The 19,654-nt window shown below is 30.3% G+C and overlaps 1 protein-coding gene and 1 pseudogene across 1 annotated transcript; one reads left to right on the forward strand and one right to left on the reverse strand.

The window, feature by feature from the left end:
- Window positions 1–13,008: 13,008 nt before the first annotated feature.
- On the forward strand, window positions 13,009–15,087 carry LOC107010633. The gene is made up of 2 exons (XM_015209914.2): window positions 13,009–13,138; window positions 13,604–15,087. The coding sequence occupies exon 2, from the start codon at window positions 13,616–13,618 to the stop codon at window positions 14,672–14,674; it is 1,059 nt and encodes a 352-aa protein (XP_015065400.1). The 5' UTR covers window positions 13,009–13,138; window positions 13,604–13,615; the 3' UTR covers window positions 14,675–15,087.
- Window positions 15,088–18,132: 3,045 nt separating this feature from the next.
- On the reverse strand, window positions 18,133–19,563 carry LOC107030194 (annotated as a pseudogene).
- Between the last annotated feature and the right edge of the window lie 91 nt (window positions 19,564–19,654).

Raw genomic sequence — 19,654 nt, forward strand, 5'->3', positions numbered from 1 at the left:
AGATTTCAATTTTAAAAAAATACTCTAACTCTATTAAAGATAAATTAAAATTTTTAAATCTAAAATTGAACAAGTAGTCTACTAGATCATAACCATTCAACTCTTTCTAACTCTAGTTGTTGATCTTTCTTTATAGATGAAAAATCTAAATAACCTTACATTCAAAAGTTGCACCATTAATATTTTTTATTATTTTTTGGACAAACTTGGAAATTATATTATTATTTTTTTGCTATATGACAAATCAAACTATTTATACTTATATTTCAAATAAGAAAGACATATTACACTTTTTGTTAAAACTTGGGTGTCAAATCAATCTAAAAAAAGAAAAAACAAAATTAAGAATATTTATATACCCTACTTCCTAGTTCCCTCAGTTATACTATATACTATAAAGTTAAATAACATATATCTCCATAATATTAGAAATTTGGACAACTCAAAATAGTTGAAAAGTGAAAGCCCTATCTAGTAGATTCCATTTGTTCCTAGGGGTCATGCTAATCTTGGTCATCATCTTTTAAATACTTTTTTAATTAATTAATCACCTATAATTTTGTTGGGCAGCAAAGCTATTTATATAGGTTAATAACTAACAAAACACAAATTTCATAGTTTGACTATTAAGTAGGCTCTTAAAGCTACTAGTAATTAGAGGCAACAAGCCAAGGAATCTAATTAGAGCAAAGATTAAACAATAACAAATATTTATTTATTATAAGTCTCATATGCATACTAAAAATGTATACAACTTAAACTTGAGTTTTTAATATTTTGGCATATAAGTAAGACAAAGAATGACATGGATGGATACAGTTTATATAGGCATTAAATTTGTGTTTTATTTGCATGTGAGCATTGCTAAATTTAGTAAAATTACAACACAATAGAGAGTAATTAAGTACATAGTATATAGTTTGTGTATATATCAGAAATAAGTGTATGCCAACTTTTTAAGTTGAGTGTCAATTGTGTCTGTCTAAAGTTGTTCATATGGATCAAATGTCTTTTTCACTAAAACATTACATTCTTTTGTTCTATATAATATGATGATTCATCCAAGTTTCCTCCCTAGCTTTATGAATGGAACATCTACCACAATACTAAAAAATCATGTATATATCTTCAAAAAAAATAAATACATACATCTCGTTTAACAAAATAATTAATTCACTTATTACAAACTTTCTAATGTAGTTACATGTTTGACATAGTAATTAATTAAAAAACCTCAAAATTATTATCATCCACTACTTAGGGATGTAACTAGAATTCTAAGCTTGTCTTTTTGAAAGTTCAAATTCTATAATAATCAAACTCAAAGTTACGAATTCGTCTTTGTCATTGCTAAAAGAACATTATTTTCTCAATGCTTAAAAATGTTTATGATTATTTTCATATATATTTTAATTGAATCGGTATGAAAAGATAAAATAACAATGTTTTTTTTTTTCGAAAAATTGTCACTATTTCAATAAGAATATATTTTTGCCAGGCATTTTCCCATTGAGCCGGTTTATTGAGAAATGAGCAAGAAAATAATATCTTATAGCAAACTTTTATACGAAATTAGAATACGAAAACTTCATCTTCTATCAGCATATGTCTTACATAAAAAATTAATTTTATGAATGGTATTGATCACAATATATTCCAAACTTGATATAGTATGAGTACAAAAGATTGCCTTAAGGATGGGAAAGGAAGAAGAAGGAGAGAAGTCAAATGTAGTAAGTAATGGAAACTCTTGCCTTGTAATCTTTGCAAACAAAAAAGTTCTAAATAATACTATATGCTTCAATTTTTTTATTTTGTATTTTTGTTAAATAATTAATGGAAAAAAGTTCTTTAAAGTTTCAGCCTAGTAATAAGATGCTCCGTCCCACTCATTTTTTGTCACAAAAATATATAATATTTCCCCTTGCTTTTCCCGCATTTTGCTTCTATCCTTGTTCCTTCACTTTGTTTCCTTCGCCTTAAATTATTCAATATCCTATCAAATATGTAAAAGTTATGACTCGTTTGAGTTTGATTATTAATTTAACTAGTTAAACTCGAAATAATTTATCAAACTATAATGTTAAAACGATATTTATAAGAATGCAAGTGAAATTATAATAATTTAATATATTATAATTTAATCAGATTCAAACTTAACTATATTGAATCGAAGTTACTTTAGGAAAAAAAAAATGAGTGGGTTATATCCCCATTAATTATATGGTTCATTTTGACCCAGCCATTTAAACTTTGATCCAAGAAAACTTTTGGCTCTAAACTCGTTTCTTTTTTACGGCTAATTAAGTTATTAGTATCATAATTGCAAATCTTAAAGTACATAAATATGTATAAATTAATTAGTATGTACCCGGAACCCCACTCTCGATCCCGGCATTAGATCCAACTACAATCTCAATAGTATTTTTCAAATTCGATATTATTATCGTGTTTTCTCGTATTATACTAAAATACTTTTAAAATAATATTTTCTTATTATTAACTAATCACTAAAAAAAAATATGTTACTCTATATGAAAACACCTATAGTATTTGATGTTGTACAAGTGGTACTCTAAACCATTTAAATTTTTTGAGGATTAGTCTCTGGGCGAGATATAACATTATTTAGGAGATTTGACCTTCATAAAAATATTTTCTTTTCTTTACAATTGATCTGAAAATAATATTTGGTCATGAAAAATCATTTTTCCGCGTTTTATTATAATATTTAACTATAAAAAGAAAAACAAGTCTTAAGTATCATATAAATGTTGTGAGATATGTCACAAGATTCTGAGGTAGTAACTAGTAACCAAGTTAATTATGTAAAACCAACCTATGTAATGTAGGTTCATGAATAATGTGTGTATCTCATATTTACATCAAAATCATAATTTAAAACAGAACCATTTGTTGCCAAAAATTCACATATATTGTCAGAATTTTCATGTCCAAAGAAGTATATAGTTTTATTTTTATTTTTGAAATTATGTTCACCCGTGACTTTATTTATTTCCTATATATAATATGCTTCTGTCTATTAATAAGAAAGAGATGATCAAGGTGAGAGTTGAAGCAAGTAGGGCATTACAATAAATGATGGGTTATTTTCATAAAACATCATTCAAATTCAAACTCTTTATATTTTAGTTTATCTGATTCACGTTAAAGTTCGATTTCACGTGAATAATTATATTTTCATCGGAAAATTATAATTTTAATTTAATTATAAATAAATAAATTGAATATAAACATAAAAATATGGGAATGCACGTGTGTATCTCTGAATGTATTCAGATATCTTTGTTTTTCATGAATGCATTTGTCTATTTACTTCTTCTCCAAACTCACTGCCACTTTAACAACAAAATTAGACTCTCCTCTTTCTTTTTTTAATTACTGTTACTAAGTACTATTCTCTTCGTTTTTTCTTTTAGTTCGTTTAAAAAAATAATATTTTAATTTTAATCATTCATGTAACATATTAAAAGCTATAAAATTAAAGAGTATCTTTAGCACATTTGATGTGTCTTAATTTTAGATTACAATCTTTTTAAAAAAAATATTATTTTATTAAATTAAAATAGATTAAATAAATTAAAATGGGAGTAATTAATGCATTTCATGTTAGATAAATTAATATGAATATATATTGCTTTGGATACTCAAGGCTCTGAATTTGATAACGATAATATGGTGCCAGAAATTGGAGTTATAGAAAATAGTATACTATTATTAGCAAGTGCATCAACAGATATGATGAGTCACAAGGGAACAGAAAATAGACATTACTGTGGACAAATTCATATCTTTAATTTAATTATTTCTTCCTTTTTAACTTTTTGCTGTTTTTTTTTTTAAACAAGAAACTAAGATCCTCCATTCAAGCTGACTCACAAATGCTATCATAAACATTATTTTTGGATTCCATTAATCATAATCAAGATCTTACATATGAGTGTTGATTCTAGAGAATTATAATCAAGAAACAAAGTGAAATATTTCAATATTTAAGGAACAGATTTCGTGACTTAAAAAATATATAACGTTTATGAAGTATGATTAAATATTTATAAATAAGATTATAATGATCGAGTACATATGTATTTATAGCACTGGTCAGGGGCGTGTGTCCGCCAACCACCCCTACAACCCTTCTTGATTTGAATCACTTTCTCTTTTTTTTCGTCTGATGTTTAGTACATATATTTATCCATCCCCAACTAATCCAGATTCATGTTAGGAGGTCAACTTCGCTTAAAATGACACAAAAGAATGGCAATATATTGTTAGTATGAAAATTAGGGTTCCTTTTGAAATTAGACTGTCAACCCTTCTCCTTGACCTTTTGAAATCATCTACAAAATTATTTGATATATGTATGTTGGTGAAAGCTGTGTAGAATATAATATCCTTTGCTTCTTGTTTCTCCTACAATTTGCAAAACGTGACAAATTTAAGCAATTCTAAATTAGTAGAAACTAGAAATATGTCATATTAACAAACAAACCTGTAGCTCAAAGTTTAAGTCAAGATCTAATTTTTTAATAGTAAAATTAAGAAAGTGGGGCCAAAGAGTGATTGAGAAAGTGAAATTGAATGGCTTAATAAAAATATATATAATTGACATGTTAACGGTGCCATTAAGTATAACTTAGATTTAAAGAAAGTTTAATGTGGTAAGCTTGATGAGACTGTGTTTGGTAAAGCTGTAGATTATTATAACCAAGTACTTTGAATGTGTGTTTTATTAATATTTAGTACTACTAATTACTAATATAGTTTGGTTAATTAGACAAACTACTTGTAGCTTGACGCTGACTAGTGATAATATATATAATACTCTTCACTAAGTTGTAGGTATTATTAAGTTCAACCATCACTTTATTGTTCATGACTAAACACATTTGGTGACCTATCTAAGAGGCTACTTAATTTGAACCTGTAACACTACACTTTGAATTTATTATGAGTTATGAAATTATTTTTTAAAGATGCATTTGTTCATAGATCACTACATTCAACATGTCATTATACATCGAAAGAAAGAGAAACAAAGAAAAAATTAAGTATCGTTTTAACACTGATAATAATTTATTTATTTATTTGGGGGGGGGGTGCGCGCTTAATCAAGACTTATAGCGTCGTGATACTATTGAAGAAAATCTCGTATAACATTAACTAAAGAGCATAGAATTATAGTACAAGTAAAATTGTGGGAAAATTACCCCAATTGTGAAAAAAATTACTTAAATATACTAACTTAATTTATCAGATTTTAAAAAAATTTCTGCCATTTTAAAACCTTACAAAAATCTATAGTCTCTCTTGTTATCGGATACATTAGTTCACGCGATGTATCGATTGGATACATTTATCTTACGTGATGTATCGGATTTTTGGGTACATCACTTTACACAATGTATGTGTCGGATATATTACTTTATGGGATGTATCAGTCGAATACATCACTTTACGTGATGTATCGGGACGTTGAGTGACGTATCCGAAATCGAAACGCGATATATTGGAACATTGAGGGATGTATCAGAAATTGGAATGCAATTTATCAACGTTTTGTAATGTATCTAGATTCCACTAAATTTAAGTAATTTTTGTAATTTTGAAAAAACTAGAAATGTGATATAATTAGCTCTTAACCCTATTACTTAGAGAGTAAATGACATATATATACAATTGTTATGAAAAATTAGCAATAAATAGCCCATAAATAAATAGCATTTAATAGACCAAAAAAAAAAGAGCACAAATTAGCCCATATTAACCGACGGTATACTATTAGTTTTTTTAGTTTTTTTTTATTTAAATTTTCTAGTGAAACTAATCACCACACACTATTCAATTCAATTAGCATAATTAGACATATAAATCTATGTTATCCAATACAATGGATTTTTTTAAAAAATTATACACTTTATGTATCCAATCATTTATAATATGTAAATAATTAACTAATTTATCTTTTATTTTATGATTGGATTTTTATCACGTGGATGAAAAATCATGTATACGATGCATTCATGTATACATATTTGTGTATTCGTTCACTAAAAATGTAAACATTGAATAGAATAATCTTTTATCACTTGAATGAATTTTTTATCATTTGAATGAACAACCGTGTATACAAAAACTCATGTATGAGTACATGTATATTCATTCACTAAAAATTTGTATACAATCCAGATTCTTCCTTTAGTGTGTAAATGAGGATTACACTTGGAAGTTAAAATGTTCAGTATTACACAAGTCAAAAATATTCTAAGTTAGACAATTCATCACTTTCTATAATCCTTCTCCTTCTAGCAACCTCAACTAGAATAATTCTTTTCTTAATTTTTTTTATCAGCAACACCAACCAATTCATATTGTTTACCTTTAAAATTATCCTTAATACGAATCGAATACTGCGAAGAACTTGCAGACTAAAATTTGAAGTTTTTGGTGGAGATTCAACAAAATCAGAATCAGAATCTCTTTTTTAGGAATAATTTTGAAATATTTTTAATAACCATGACAATTGATACCCATAATTAATTACTATCACCAATATTCACCCAAATATAAAAACTAAAACTTTCAAATTGAAAAAATTAAGACGCAAGAAAAAAGTTAACAACAATATAAAAAGTGAAAACATATAAATCTTCTAGAGAAGATATAACATCAATTTTTAGTACTTCTATTTAAAAGGATCGAAGAAGAATGATCTAAATATTTATATTACCAATAAATATACACCAATCAAAGAAAAAGTGTATATGAGAAAAGAGGAAAAAAAAAGGAAACAAAGTCCCACTTCCCATTAAAACTGCAACATGTCGTCACTAATTTTAAAAAATAATTAATTTAAAATTAAATTACTTCTCACATATTAACGTGAGCCATAATGGACAAAATATGCCAATTTTAATTTTTAAAAATCTTTTTTTATTATAAAAATAAAAAGAGGCTATATGTTGTCAATTAATTAAAAGAGAGTACATGCTGTCATTTTTTTCTTACTTAAAATTCCCAAAAAAAATGCAAAATTGCTTTAAACGGGCCCATTCGAATGCATATTTCGGCCCACGTGATTTGAAATCTGGAGGCCCAATTATATTTACAAAGGGAATTCTCCACCAAATCTTTAGTGGAAAAATTACATGAATTGGTACATTTTAATAAATAATTATTAATTTTAGCTATATTTTTTATTTATTATCATTTATAGTAATATTATGTTAAATCTATAATATGTATTAAAAGTAAATTATGTATGTAATATATATGATTATAATTGTTTTTTTGAAACATATTATGTTTGTTTGGTAAAAATTTGACACATTGTATTATAAGTGTATTAAAATGTGTGATAAATGTATTATCCATCATTAAAACTTGTATTATATGTGAATAATAAATTGTTCTTTGTAATATGTATTAAGCTTGTATTATAAATGAATTAAAAGTGATCAAGTGAAAAAAATGTTATTGCTATAAATGATAAATATTGTTTTATGGTATATTTATGTAAGTTTCCCCTTTTTAGTAAATCGTTGCGATTCTATCTATATATTAAGAGGAGTACAAATTTGTATATTCTTTTGATTTTTGATCTTTTACTTTTCATTGTGATTCGAGAACCGTTAGTAATGTATTTTTTGAATGTAGGATGATGTGTACCTCCTTGTGATGTATTATATCGCCAAGAACACAAGACACCACTTTGATTTTTTTTAGTTGATCTTAAGGAAAAATGTTTCTTGATCATTTCGTCTTTGAGAAAAACAACATTATGATCTCTTTATAAATACTCCAGAGTTTATGAGATATATGAGATACCAAGAAATAAAGACGTAAGCTAGAATTTAGGATAGAATACTCTCCAAATCTTAAATATTTTAGAGTTTCAAAATGGATCAACTTATCTGGTAAAGTTCTATTTAAATTTGATAAATTTTTTATGCCCATCTCCATTTCTTTCTTTTTCAAGTTTATCAAAATTTTGAGCAACTTATATATTCAACTTCTCTCATTTTTTTTCTTGTCTAATTCAACTATATGTCAAGTAGTTTTGAGTTGGTATCACTTGGGTCTTTTGATATCTACAATGCAAATAAGACTGGGTGACGGAACAGGACGTACCGGTACTGTTCCGGTTCGTTCCTATTCGTCCCGTTTTGGTTGCATACGGGACGGGATGGGATAGCCTGAATCGGTACACGGAACGGGACGGAACCGTGGTTTGGTACCGGTCTACCGATATCGATTCATCCCGCTTTCGGTACGTTCCGTTCCGGTTCCGGTCCGGTTTACTTAATATATATTAATTTTTTTATATTTTATATTTTATATAATTTATATTTTGTATTTTATATAATATATATTTTATATTTTATATAAATTATATTTTATATAAATTATATTTTATATAAATTATATTTTATATAATTTCTATATATTAAAATTAATTACCCACCGCACTCTCTCCTTCCCTAATACTTGGCAGGCGGCAACTTTATTAAAAGCTGCCCTGCGCCCTGAGCCCCTGACCACCTACCCCTGCCCTGCAACTTTTAATAAAGCTGCAGCTCCCCTTTCCAACCCTCCATTCGTCATTCTCATTTCTCCTTTCCTTATCCCAACGGTCGTTTTAAAACGGAAAAATTAAAAACGGCTACTTTTTTGTTTTATAAATTAGAATTGATTTCTAAAAACTATATATACATACATAAGTTTGAGAGAATATATATTTCCATTCATATTTTTAAGTTTTAGCGATTTCGGATTATAAATTATAAAATTTCAGATTTTGAATATTCAATTCAAGTTCTAAATTCTTAATATCATTTGTTGATTTGGTCATTTGATTTATTTCGGAGGAGGAATCTTCTTCAAATTTCAAGTTTCGACATCAATATTTTAATTTTCATTATAATCGTTTGTTCTTACACAAACGTTTGGTAACTTCGTTCCACTCTCTAATCTTATATTTATTTTTTGTATTTATTATTTGTAACTTGTAAGTTGTTCTTATTATATTATTGTTCTTGTTAAGTTTCGTATTTTGTAATTTGTAATTTTATATCATGGAGTCTTCTAAAATAAAGTGGAAAGTAAAAAAAGGTCTAGTAGAATCAATAAAAAATTTAGTTAAAAAACCTAATAAAGGGGTTAGTTATTCTAAATATAAAATTCTCTTGTTAGAATGAATACGGATGAATTTACGCATGTGAATGAAACTAGTTTTCCCCGTCTCGGTCCTACAAATATTAATTCGGATACTCATATGATTCCCCATGAACTCTATGAAAGACATTATGGCATTAATCAAGAAAATGAAGAAGTGGAAATGGATGAACAATTAAATTTAGATGAAGAAGTAGATTTAGATGATACACCCACTAGCCCCGACCTCAATAGTATAGGTACTGAAGCTCCACCTCCGATTGGAACTACTCGTCCCCTATCATTCCAACTAGAGGTAAGACCAAGGTACAGCGTTCTTTAAAATCACACGTGTGAAAATTTTGTTATTTGAATGAAGAAAAAACTTTTAGTATATGTAATATTTGTAAAAAACATTTTAAATATACATCTGGTGGGACTGGAGGTTCAACGGAGGACTAAAAAAATATTTGATTAACAAGCATAGTAAAGAGTGTTTGCATATATGTCTTCTCTTGAAGTTGGTGAAAATTGTAGTGTTGAAGCATCGGCTAGAGGATCAAATATGGTTTAAAGTGAATTAAATACTTCGAACCCAAGTGGTCCTCTTACACATCGAACCTATAACAAGGATCGTGATCGTGAAAACTTTGCTAAAATGGTTGTTGTTTGTGGTTTACCTTTTAGTTTTGGAGAACATCCGGGTTTTATTGCATATATTCGTGAGACAAAGTTTATCAAGAAGCATGGTAAAAAGAGATATTTTTGAATTTCAATAAAAACATTATCAATATTTACCTGCCTATTTTGAACTAATGGATTGTAGAGTTGCTATTGTAATTTGTTACAAATTTAAATAAATTAAATTGATATTTTTTAATTTTTGTAATTGTTTTATCCTTATTTTAATTTAATTTTTTTAAAATTACAAATTTTATTCATTTATAATTTACAAGACACAAGTTATAAATATAACTTATAAAATAAATATTAATGAATAATAAGTAATAACTTATAAAGTATAAACTTGAAAAGATTTAAATTTTGAAAACTTTATTAGACTTTACTTGCAAACTTAATAACAAAAAAAAAATTAAAAAATATCTTTAAAATAAACTTAAGTAAGAAATTATAGTATAAATTTAAAAACTATTAATTTAAACTTAGAAAAATAAAAAAAATCTTCATATTTTCGTAATCCCAAAAAATATCGTCCCGTTTTTCCCGTCCTGCTCCGATTCCATCCCGATATATAGTGAAACGGAACGGAACCGATTATTCATCTCGATAATTCCGATTCGGTTCATCTCGGTACCGATCATCATATTGGTCAACGCGTTTCGTTCTGGTCCGATACCGCTTCGTTCCGGTCCGGTGAATTGGTTCCGGTCCGTTGACCAGTCTTAAATGCAAATGTCATCACAATGTAACATCATTAAAATGTCATCAGTTCACATAAGAGCAAGTTTTGCGAACAATATGTATAACGTGAAGTTTTATTGATTTTATTTTAAATGCATTATTTCAATTATTCTATCTATATCACCAAATTATGTATTGAAAAAGTCTAAAGTCACTAACAAAAAATGATCACTATATTTTGAATAATAATAAAAAAAGTAACAAAAATAGATTCATATGCATCACTAGAGACTTAAAATAGAAATCTAATAAACAAAGAACTTAAACTTATAAAATAAAAGTAATTAACAAAAGATAATAATAATAAGAATGGAAATCAGAAAAGTTATGTATCATTTCAAACAAAGGGCAAGTAATAAGAAACAACATTCACAAGCTATTCAATAAGTTGTACATTAATTTTTACATTTTTAAGTTGTACGAGTATCTCAATAAAATTAGTGGCGTAAGATAAAATTTTAATAAAATGTCTCAAATCTACATAAATAAACACACAAAAATAAATATTTTAGAGTTGTTTTTGCCTTTAGTTAACCTCATGTAGTAATATAAAATCAAGGAATAATCATAGTAAGTTAGATGATACAATCATGTGTTCAAAGTACCTTACCTTAGATGTTTGTCGTAAAAACTTAATTTATTATTTAATTCAAAATTCTATTATTATTATTATTATTATTATTATATTATTATTATTATTATTGTTATGATTTTGTGAAAAGTAGATAATTTTTTACATAAAATTTGAACCTTTTTATTTTGAAGTAAGAATAAAATCTTAAAATTCCATAAGCTTTACTTTTTTCGAATTATAAGCTAATATTTCTCCTATAATCAATTATAAATTTAACCAACCCTCTTAAAATTGACATATAAACTCCAAACGACATTATCAATTATTTGTAGGAACTAATTATCTAAACTAATCACAAATTCATAAAATTCAAACAATGAATTTAAAATTTGAAGCTTTATAATGACCATCAATGATGAACTCTTGCTTCAGTAATTTTAAATATTTGAAATTTCTGCTTAAAAACATGACTTTGTACAAATTTCTGATCTTTCTATTCCTCTTTTCATCTTATCTTTGAATAAAAATAGCGATCTATGGGCAAAGCTTGATTTGAAGATGGTTATTTAGATGAGAAGTTCAAAGAAGAAGAAAAAAAAAGATGGAAGATGAATAAAGTTAGAGAAAGTGATAAAAAATAGAAGAGTAAAAAAAGAGAGAAATAAGAAGCAGAAGAATAAAAAGAAAGAGACGAAGAAGCAAAAGAGTGAAAAGAAGAAGAGGAAAAAGAGTTAAGGAAGAGGTAAAGAAGAGAAGAGGAAAAAAGGCTGAGAAAGAGGCGAATACGGTACAATTTTTATATTTCCAAAAAAAATATTATATTTAGTTAAAAAATTATGTTAACCTAAATGATAAATATTTTTATTATATAGCATATTTATTTGATTTACCGTTGAAAATAAGTCACAACTTCATAATCAATTGATATTTAACTATTTAATCACGAGAAAACAATACTTAAGACAAATATACACCTAACTTGAGGAAAATAGAAGAGACCCACTAAAATGTGTACTTAGAATATCATGTCAAACCATTGTTAAATGCGTATTTTTCTTATTTTGTGAAGAACATTAGCTTTGACCAAAAGAAATGTCTTGACTCGTCATCTAATGATCTGGATCAGGAAAATATTTTTGATGAAGTATTTCGTAGCTGACTCGTTAAGTTCAGAGATAATACAAGATTTATAAACATTGATAACAAAAATATTCAAAAACTAGATTGGAAGATGTCTTAATCATTTTTTACCATTATATAATGAGAAACACATACAAATTTCAAACTAATTAAGATATACTATATCTAGTAACTCGATGCATTATCTACAAACAATTACTGAATAAAAATATTACATTCGTACAAAATTTTTAAAGTTTTATCCGATTTATTATTTGAACATAGTATCAAAAGTTGATTTGTTTTTAGATTGTATTTACTAAAAACCAAAGGAATTCTTGTAAGTAAATCATAAATGTTTGTTGAAGCTTTGAAATGTGAGTTACCTAAATAAAAAAGAAATAGTATAATTTGGGATATAATTGAAGCAAGTAAACAACATATTGATACTATTTTGGAATCCAAATAAAACTATTTATCTTAGTGATATTATCAAAAATTAAAAAAAATTTGTCCAAATATACGTAAAAAAACCATTTTTATTTTATACGGCGCCTAAACTTTCCGGTTGCCGCCATTTGTTGACGGAATCCTTATACAACATCAGCCAAACAGAGCCTAATAAAACTTGCCCATTATTAAAATCACACGTGTGATATTAGGGCTTATAACTGAGAAAATAATTATTCCTGTTTGGCTTATATTCATTACAAAAAAACCAAAAAAAAAAAAAAAAGAGTTTACAAAAGACAGACAGATCGCAAAAGCCATTCCTCAAATAAAATAAAACAAATACTAAAAAGACAGCTTTGAGTGAACACCTACAACGTCGTCTTCGTCCCAACACAGGTCAATTCTTATTACTAGTGTTTCTGTTTACTTTAATTTCGTTAATTAGGGGTTTAATCATCAATAGGGTTTCTTAATTATCTTTTAATATTACTTAGATTTTCATCTCTTTGTCCTTCGATCGCTTAATCTCAATTTTGGGGGTTTATTTTTATTCTTCATGAGGTTAATTCTACTTTGAAATTGCTAAATTGGGGTTTTTGATATATTTAATTTGGAGCTAGTAAAGGAGGAATTGCTGACTTTATTGCTAAATTGGGGTTCTTGTTAATTCTTGGATTCTGTTAATTGAGGTTTAATTGCTTTTATTTGATCTAATTGTTGGATAGTTGAATTGTAACAATGCGATCTAGGAGAATGTATATGGAATTAGGGCTTATTTGGGTGTTGGGAGTAAATGATGTTATTTTTTGTTTTATGTTCTTTGCTGGAATTCACGGAAGTGTGGTTATTTTGATTGTTTAGGAAGTTCAAAAAATGGTGACCAACCACCATTATACTCGAGTGGATACGTTGGAGCTGAGGGATCTAATCTATAGGAAGATTGGGCAGCAGAGAGCTGAAAAGTACTTTGATGAGCTTAGTAGATTTTTCAGTTCAAAGTTGAGCAAGGTTGACTTCGATAAGTCGTGCATTCGAACTATTGGGAGAGAGAATATTCACCTACATAATCGTCTCCTTCTATCCATAGTGAAAAATGCTTCTTTGGGTAAGGTTCCACCACCAAGGCCTAAAAAAGCTGAAGAATCTCTCAGCATTAAAGTTGGGAACGGTTACCAAAGAAGTTGTCTACAATCGCTCTATGGTGATGCATTTCCCTCATCACCTCGCAAAACCAGGTCTCCAGTTAGTAGGGACAGAAGGTTGCGGGACCGTCCAAGTCCTCTTGGACCACTTGGGAAAAGTCCTGTTACGTGTGAAGAAGCAGCACCTAGGGTACAAGAACAGCAAAGTGCCACAGAATTGCATTCTCTTGGTAGCAGACCTCCAGTTGAAGTTGCATCAGTAGAAGATGGGGAAGAAGTTGAACAATTTGTTGGAAGTCCAGGAATTCAAAGCAGAAGCCTCGTCACTGCTCCTCTTGGAATTTCTGTGAATGTAGGTGGTGCTCGAAAAACTCTCCATAGTGGATCTGTGTACAACTTTCGTCTCGAGACTTTTCAAAGCTGTAGAGAATTGCCTGAGAGTAGATCGTTAAGAAGTCGTTTGGAGCGGAAGTTAGAGTCGGAGGGGCTTGGCATAACATTGGACTGTGCTAACCTGCTAAATAATAGCTTAGATGCATTTTTGAAAAGGCTGATTGAACCTTGCATAGGACTGGCTGGATCCCGACATACAAATGAACGTGTCAGATATTGTAATGGTCAAACACTGCCTGGATGGTATGGACAATATCCTGGAAATTATACAAAAAGACAAACAAGATCCTCATATGGTAGGATGTTGGATTTCCGAGTGGCAGTGGAGACTAATCCTCATATACTTGGGGGAGATTGGTCCATGCTACTTGAGAAGGTCTGTGCTTCTTCTGAATAAACAACTCATTTTCATCAATCTTGTTACCAGATGGATAAGTGGAAAATTCAGGCTTTTGTGTCTGATTAGAATGATAGTTCTTGACATGATTTCTGACGGAATGAAGTATCTATGAGAATTGCCAAAGGGAACAACATGTGAATATTGTGGGAAGCTGTCGGATGTGTGTTGTGAGATTTGTATTCTAGGAGAATTTGTCCCTTGGGAGGGTCAGGGTTACATAGATTATGCATAGATATTGTTTACAAGCACTTGCTCGTATGTCATTTTTCATTTTACAGATGAGGTTTCTATGAAATAAGATGAGGTTTCTATGAAATATTTTCATGAAATAAATCATTTAGTTCAATGCAGCTGTTTACTATTGTAAAACTGAGAAGTTAGCAAGTGAATCAATTTCTAACCGTTACTGAGTGTTTTCAGCTCCCAAAAATTTCCAATTTCCTGTCTCTTCAGTGATCTACTTTTGCAACATAAAGGCAACAATTATATTTCCTATGTCAAGTGAAATGGACATTTTAACTTTTCTTCCTGGGTTGAAGTGTCAAGTGCATTCCTACTGTAGAGAAGAATATAGTGAGATATGCACTTCCTGGTAGCTTCAAGCTTCAGGTGACATATGCTTTCATTATTGGCTGCAAAATGTAGCATCCTGGTTCAAAGATTGGTTGCTTTTGGCAATCTTCTGTCTATAGCATATCTTACATTTTTTTCTTTTGGTTGTATTCTTGTTAGTGCACTTCTATGTGTTGGTGGGGCTTTTTCTCTTTGCATTTTATCCATCCTTTCCAGTCTATTCAAATGATAATGTCTTTTAAATGTTTGAGGTTGAGGCTGCCCAAATTTATTGTGGTTGGTCTGATGTAATGTGATGCCTATTGGGTGGTTTCAGTCCTTCAAGTTATGCATACGCTTCCAGCATTGGCAGCAAAAGGTTACATCATGGACCAAAGGCTGGCTGCTTTTAGCGTCTTGTGTCTCTAGCATATTAAACATTGTTACTCTTCCTTTGTTTCTTCCTTGTTAGTGCAATTCTGCGTGTTGGCGGGTTTATTCTGATCACTTTATCATCCTTTCTTTTTAGTCTATCCATATGACAGTGCTCTTTAAAAGTTTTAGGCTGAGGTATGCACTTCATGCCCTTAAATTGCTGAGTCTGAACTGACTTTATTAAATTAGATGCCTGATTGGTAGCTTCAAGCCTTCAAATAATATACAATTCCAGTACTTGCACCAAAAGGTAAAATTACTGTTCAGCAGTTGGTTGCTTCTGGCACTCTTCTGTCTCTAGTATAGCATACATTGTTACTCTTCCTTGTTTCTGCGCCTGTTTATAAACTTCTGCATGTTGGATGGGCTTATTTCTCTTTGCCGTGCTTTTTTTCTAGTTCATCGAAATGAGAAAACCCTTTAAATGTTTGAGGTTGAGGCATGCTCTTCTTGTCATTAAATTATTGAGGCTGATCTGAAGTTTGTCCAATCCCAACCTTGATTGGCACCTTCAAGCCCTCAGTTGATATATGCTTCCATCTTTGGCTGCAAAGTGTAACATCTCTGTTTGAAAGTTGGTTGCCATTGGCAGTCTTCACTCTCCAGCATACTGTGCATTGTTAAAAAATTGGTTATTTGGTTGTTAGTGCAGGTAAAGGCTTTTTCTCTATGTTAATGATCTTTTTTTCTGACTTGCGCTTGCATCCCTTCTCTATACAATATGCAGTTTGCATTCTAATTTTTCTCAATCTTTAAAATATATATTCTTGAAACATGGAGATCTCATTGTCTCAGCTAGTTCTCCTTGCCAAGTAACACATGAGATAGGGCAAAGAACATTTGAATAATTTGGATTGATTTTTGTTACTGATTCATTTGAATTTTAATCAACCAAATAATTTTCATACACAATATTTGTATATAGTACATTTTGTTATACAATGTTTGAAAGGGACCAAAATAAAATATAATACTATTCTTCAGTGATTATGTAGGGAAGCTGAATATTGTGAAACTTTGCATCATTGAAGCGATTGACATTTAATTACTTGCTAAAAAAGAAGCAGAAGACAGCAACAAGGTTGGATAGAATGAAGATATACATAGATGTCTGTTTGTGTTTAATTTAGATACTTGATTTTCAGTACTTCATATCTAGTAAGCTTTATAACCAGAATCAGTGTGATTAATACTTTTTTAGAAAGATCAAATTTAGCAAATGCTATCATTTTGGTGGTACTGAATAATTTCAATGATCTAATATTTACTTTTCTAAATGAGCAGAATCAATAACGGTGTGGCCCTTGACATCATCCAACAGTATAGTGTCCTTAATTGTTCTTTTTCAGTGTTGTTAATTACGTAATTTTGCACGATTTCTCTTTTTAGTTGTCATGACTCATGCCTGCTTTCTTTCGGTATTTTGTCTCTTAAAGCTACTTTGCTATGCATTACTTGAGGAGGGTCTTTCGGAAATAGCCTCTCTACCTCCGCGAGGTTGGGGTAGCGTTTGCATACATTCTACCCTTCCCAAAACCCAACCTTGTGGGATTACACTAGGTATGTTGTTAAGTTTGCACCATTTTTTTTCATTATTATTTTTTGTTTCTCAAATATTTACATATAGTATTTGCCTATGTCTTCGACCATAGTAGGTAGCACTTCTCTACGGTAACATGCTCTCAATGTTAATTGTACACAAATCCTAACAGCCTCGCTGTAGGTTCAGAATTCTGCACGCGAACTTTACAACGTGCACATTTAATATCAGACATGCTTTTCCAATTCTGTCTCTTATAGTTCCACATCTGAAGATGAATTTCATCGTCTATGTTTTGAGCACCGTCTAATAGCTCATCTTATGTGTGTGTAGGACTAGAGAGGTAAAAACTAACAAGGAGGATCATTATGTATTAGCAGTGAGCGTGGAGGCTCGGCTGAAAATGTAGTGATAGTGCTCAGTTGAATCTGCAGATAAGATGTTTTACCTCATGTAATGCAATAGATGTTAACCTTTGTCCCAGCAACTCGAGGAACATCAACCATCTTCGTTTGAATTGCCCAATGCACATACCGACTGAACTGAACTGACTGATATGATAATATTCCCGAAGGACAAACTACACAACTATGTGGATGCGCTGATGCAACTGTATCCATGAACAGTACTGATTGGGGTCACAGAATGATTGAAAGTGTTTGTAACCCCATTTGTTTATAATTGATGTAAATTGAATGTCGTAACAGCATTGCTGAGCTTGTATCATTGTTTCCTTGAGCTACAGGCTTTAGCAACTCAATAATTGCAATAGACGTCTTTGTTTCTTTGATTTCAAATGATTTCTGGGAGAACTCTGATATCATCACGAGGGATGATATTACATAGCTTGGTTTGTTACTATCAATGGCTCATACGAGTGGTATAAGTCAAGCAGTTCAGCTGATAAAGCAGATACAATAGTAGAGAAAGAGGAAGATGGTAGTAAAGCATTAATACAATTCTCAGATGAATATACCAAAAAGAATCTTTTGATTCATGAGATAAATTGATTGAGATCTCGAATAAATACATGTTACAAATTATTATAACAAAAGAACAAACAGCAAGCAACGTCCATCATTTCGGAAAGCGCACAAACAAATTTTGGCAGAGGAAATAGAAATGCTCAGAATAGGAGGGTGAAGATGAGTTAAAAAGTCAGAGAAATGGCGGAAAAATATTGAAGTGAAGGATTTGAATATTAGTTGTAGGTTGGTGTAGGAGATGGTGATGGAGGTGGAGGTGAAGCATAGGTGGTTGATGGCTCGTACTTCGTAGGTGGTGGAGGTGAGTAGTATGATGGTGGTTGTTCATAGGTCTTTGGTGGAGGTGGTGGAGATTGATAGTAGGGTGGAGGTGGAGACTTGTAATTAATTGGTGATTCCTCGTAATATTTTGGTGGTGGAGGTGGGGGTGATTTGTAGTATGAAGGTGATTTTTCATAATAAGCCGGTGGTGGTGGAGATTTGTAGTAAACTGGTGACTTGTAATATTTCGTTGGTGATGGTGTGTTGTAGTATTTAGGAGTTGTGGACTTGTAGTAGTGCTTTGCGGGAGTTGGAGACTTGTAATAATTCTTTACCGGCGCTGGTGACTTGTAGTAATGCTTTGGAGGAGTTGGTGACTTGTAGTACTTTACTGTTGTTGGTGACTTGTAGTACTTTACTGTTGTTGGCGACTTATAGTAGTACTTTGAAGGACTTGGTGACTTGTAGTACTTTGAAGGAGTTGGGGACTTGTAGTAGTGCTTAACCGGTGATGGTGACTTGTAGTAGTACTTTACTGGCGATGGCGACTTGTCGTAATGCTTTGATGGAACTGGGTACTTATAGTAATGCTTCGAAGGAGTATGTGACTTATAATACTTCTTTGCAATTGGTGACTTGTAGTAATGCTTTGAAGGAGTAGGCGATTTGTATATTTTACTGGTGATGGAGACTTGTAGTAGTTGTGCTTGGAAGGTACAGGTGCTTTGTAGTATTTGTGTGATGGAGAATATTCAACAGGTTTCTTGTAGTAAGGAGTAGGCACATGATACTTAGATGGAGATGGTGATTTGTAGTACTTGTTAGAGCTGTAAGAAGTAAAACCATAGGAGTAATCAGCAAAAACAGTGCTGGCTGCTAAGCAAATTGCCAAAACAGCTGCAAGTAGGGGCAACTGCCCCAGCTTCCCTAAGCTTATCATTTTCATATGCAAACCAAAGCTATGCTTAGAGAAGAGATAGAGAGAAGTAAAAACTTGTCTTGCATATTTGAGAAGGAGCTCTGGTTTTTATACAGCAATATGACATCTTTCTTGTTGACATTTGATGTAATGGCTTCATGGTTACCCACTAATATGAGAGCAAAGTCCAAATAAAGACTTTGTCAGCACAGAGTCGTAGGCATCCTCTTGGTGACATAAAATGAATACAATTTATTTAAAATTAACAACATAAGAACAAAGAG

The sequence above is a fragment of the Solanum pennellii genome, chromosome 1 (genome assembly GCF_001406875.1).
Source record: "Solanum pennellii chromosome 1, SPENNV200".
Classification (NCBI taxonomy): Eukaryota; Viridiplantae; Streptophyta; class Magnoliopsida; order Solanales; family Solanaceae; genus Solanum; species Solanum pennellii.

Bases quoted from the DNA above. Each gene is read 5' to 3' on its own strand.
- LOC107010633 (XM_015209914.2), top strand. From the start codon at position 13,616: ATGGTGACCAACCACCATTATACTCGAGTGGATACGTTGGAGCTGAGG.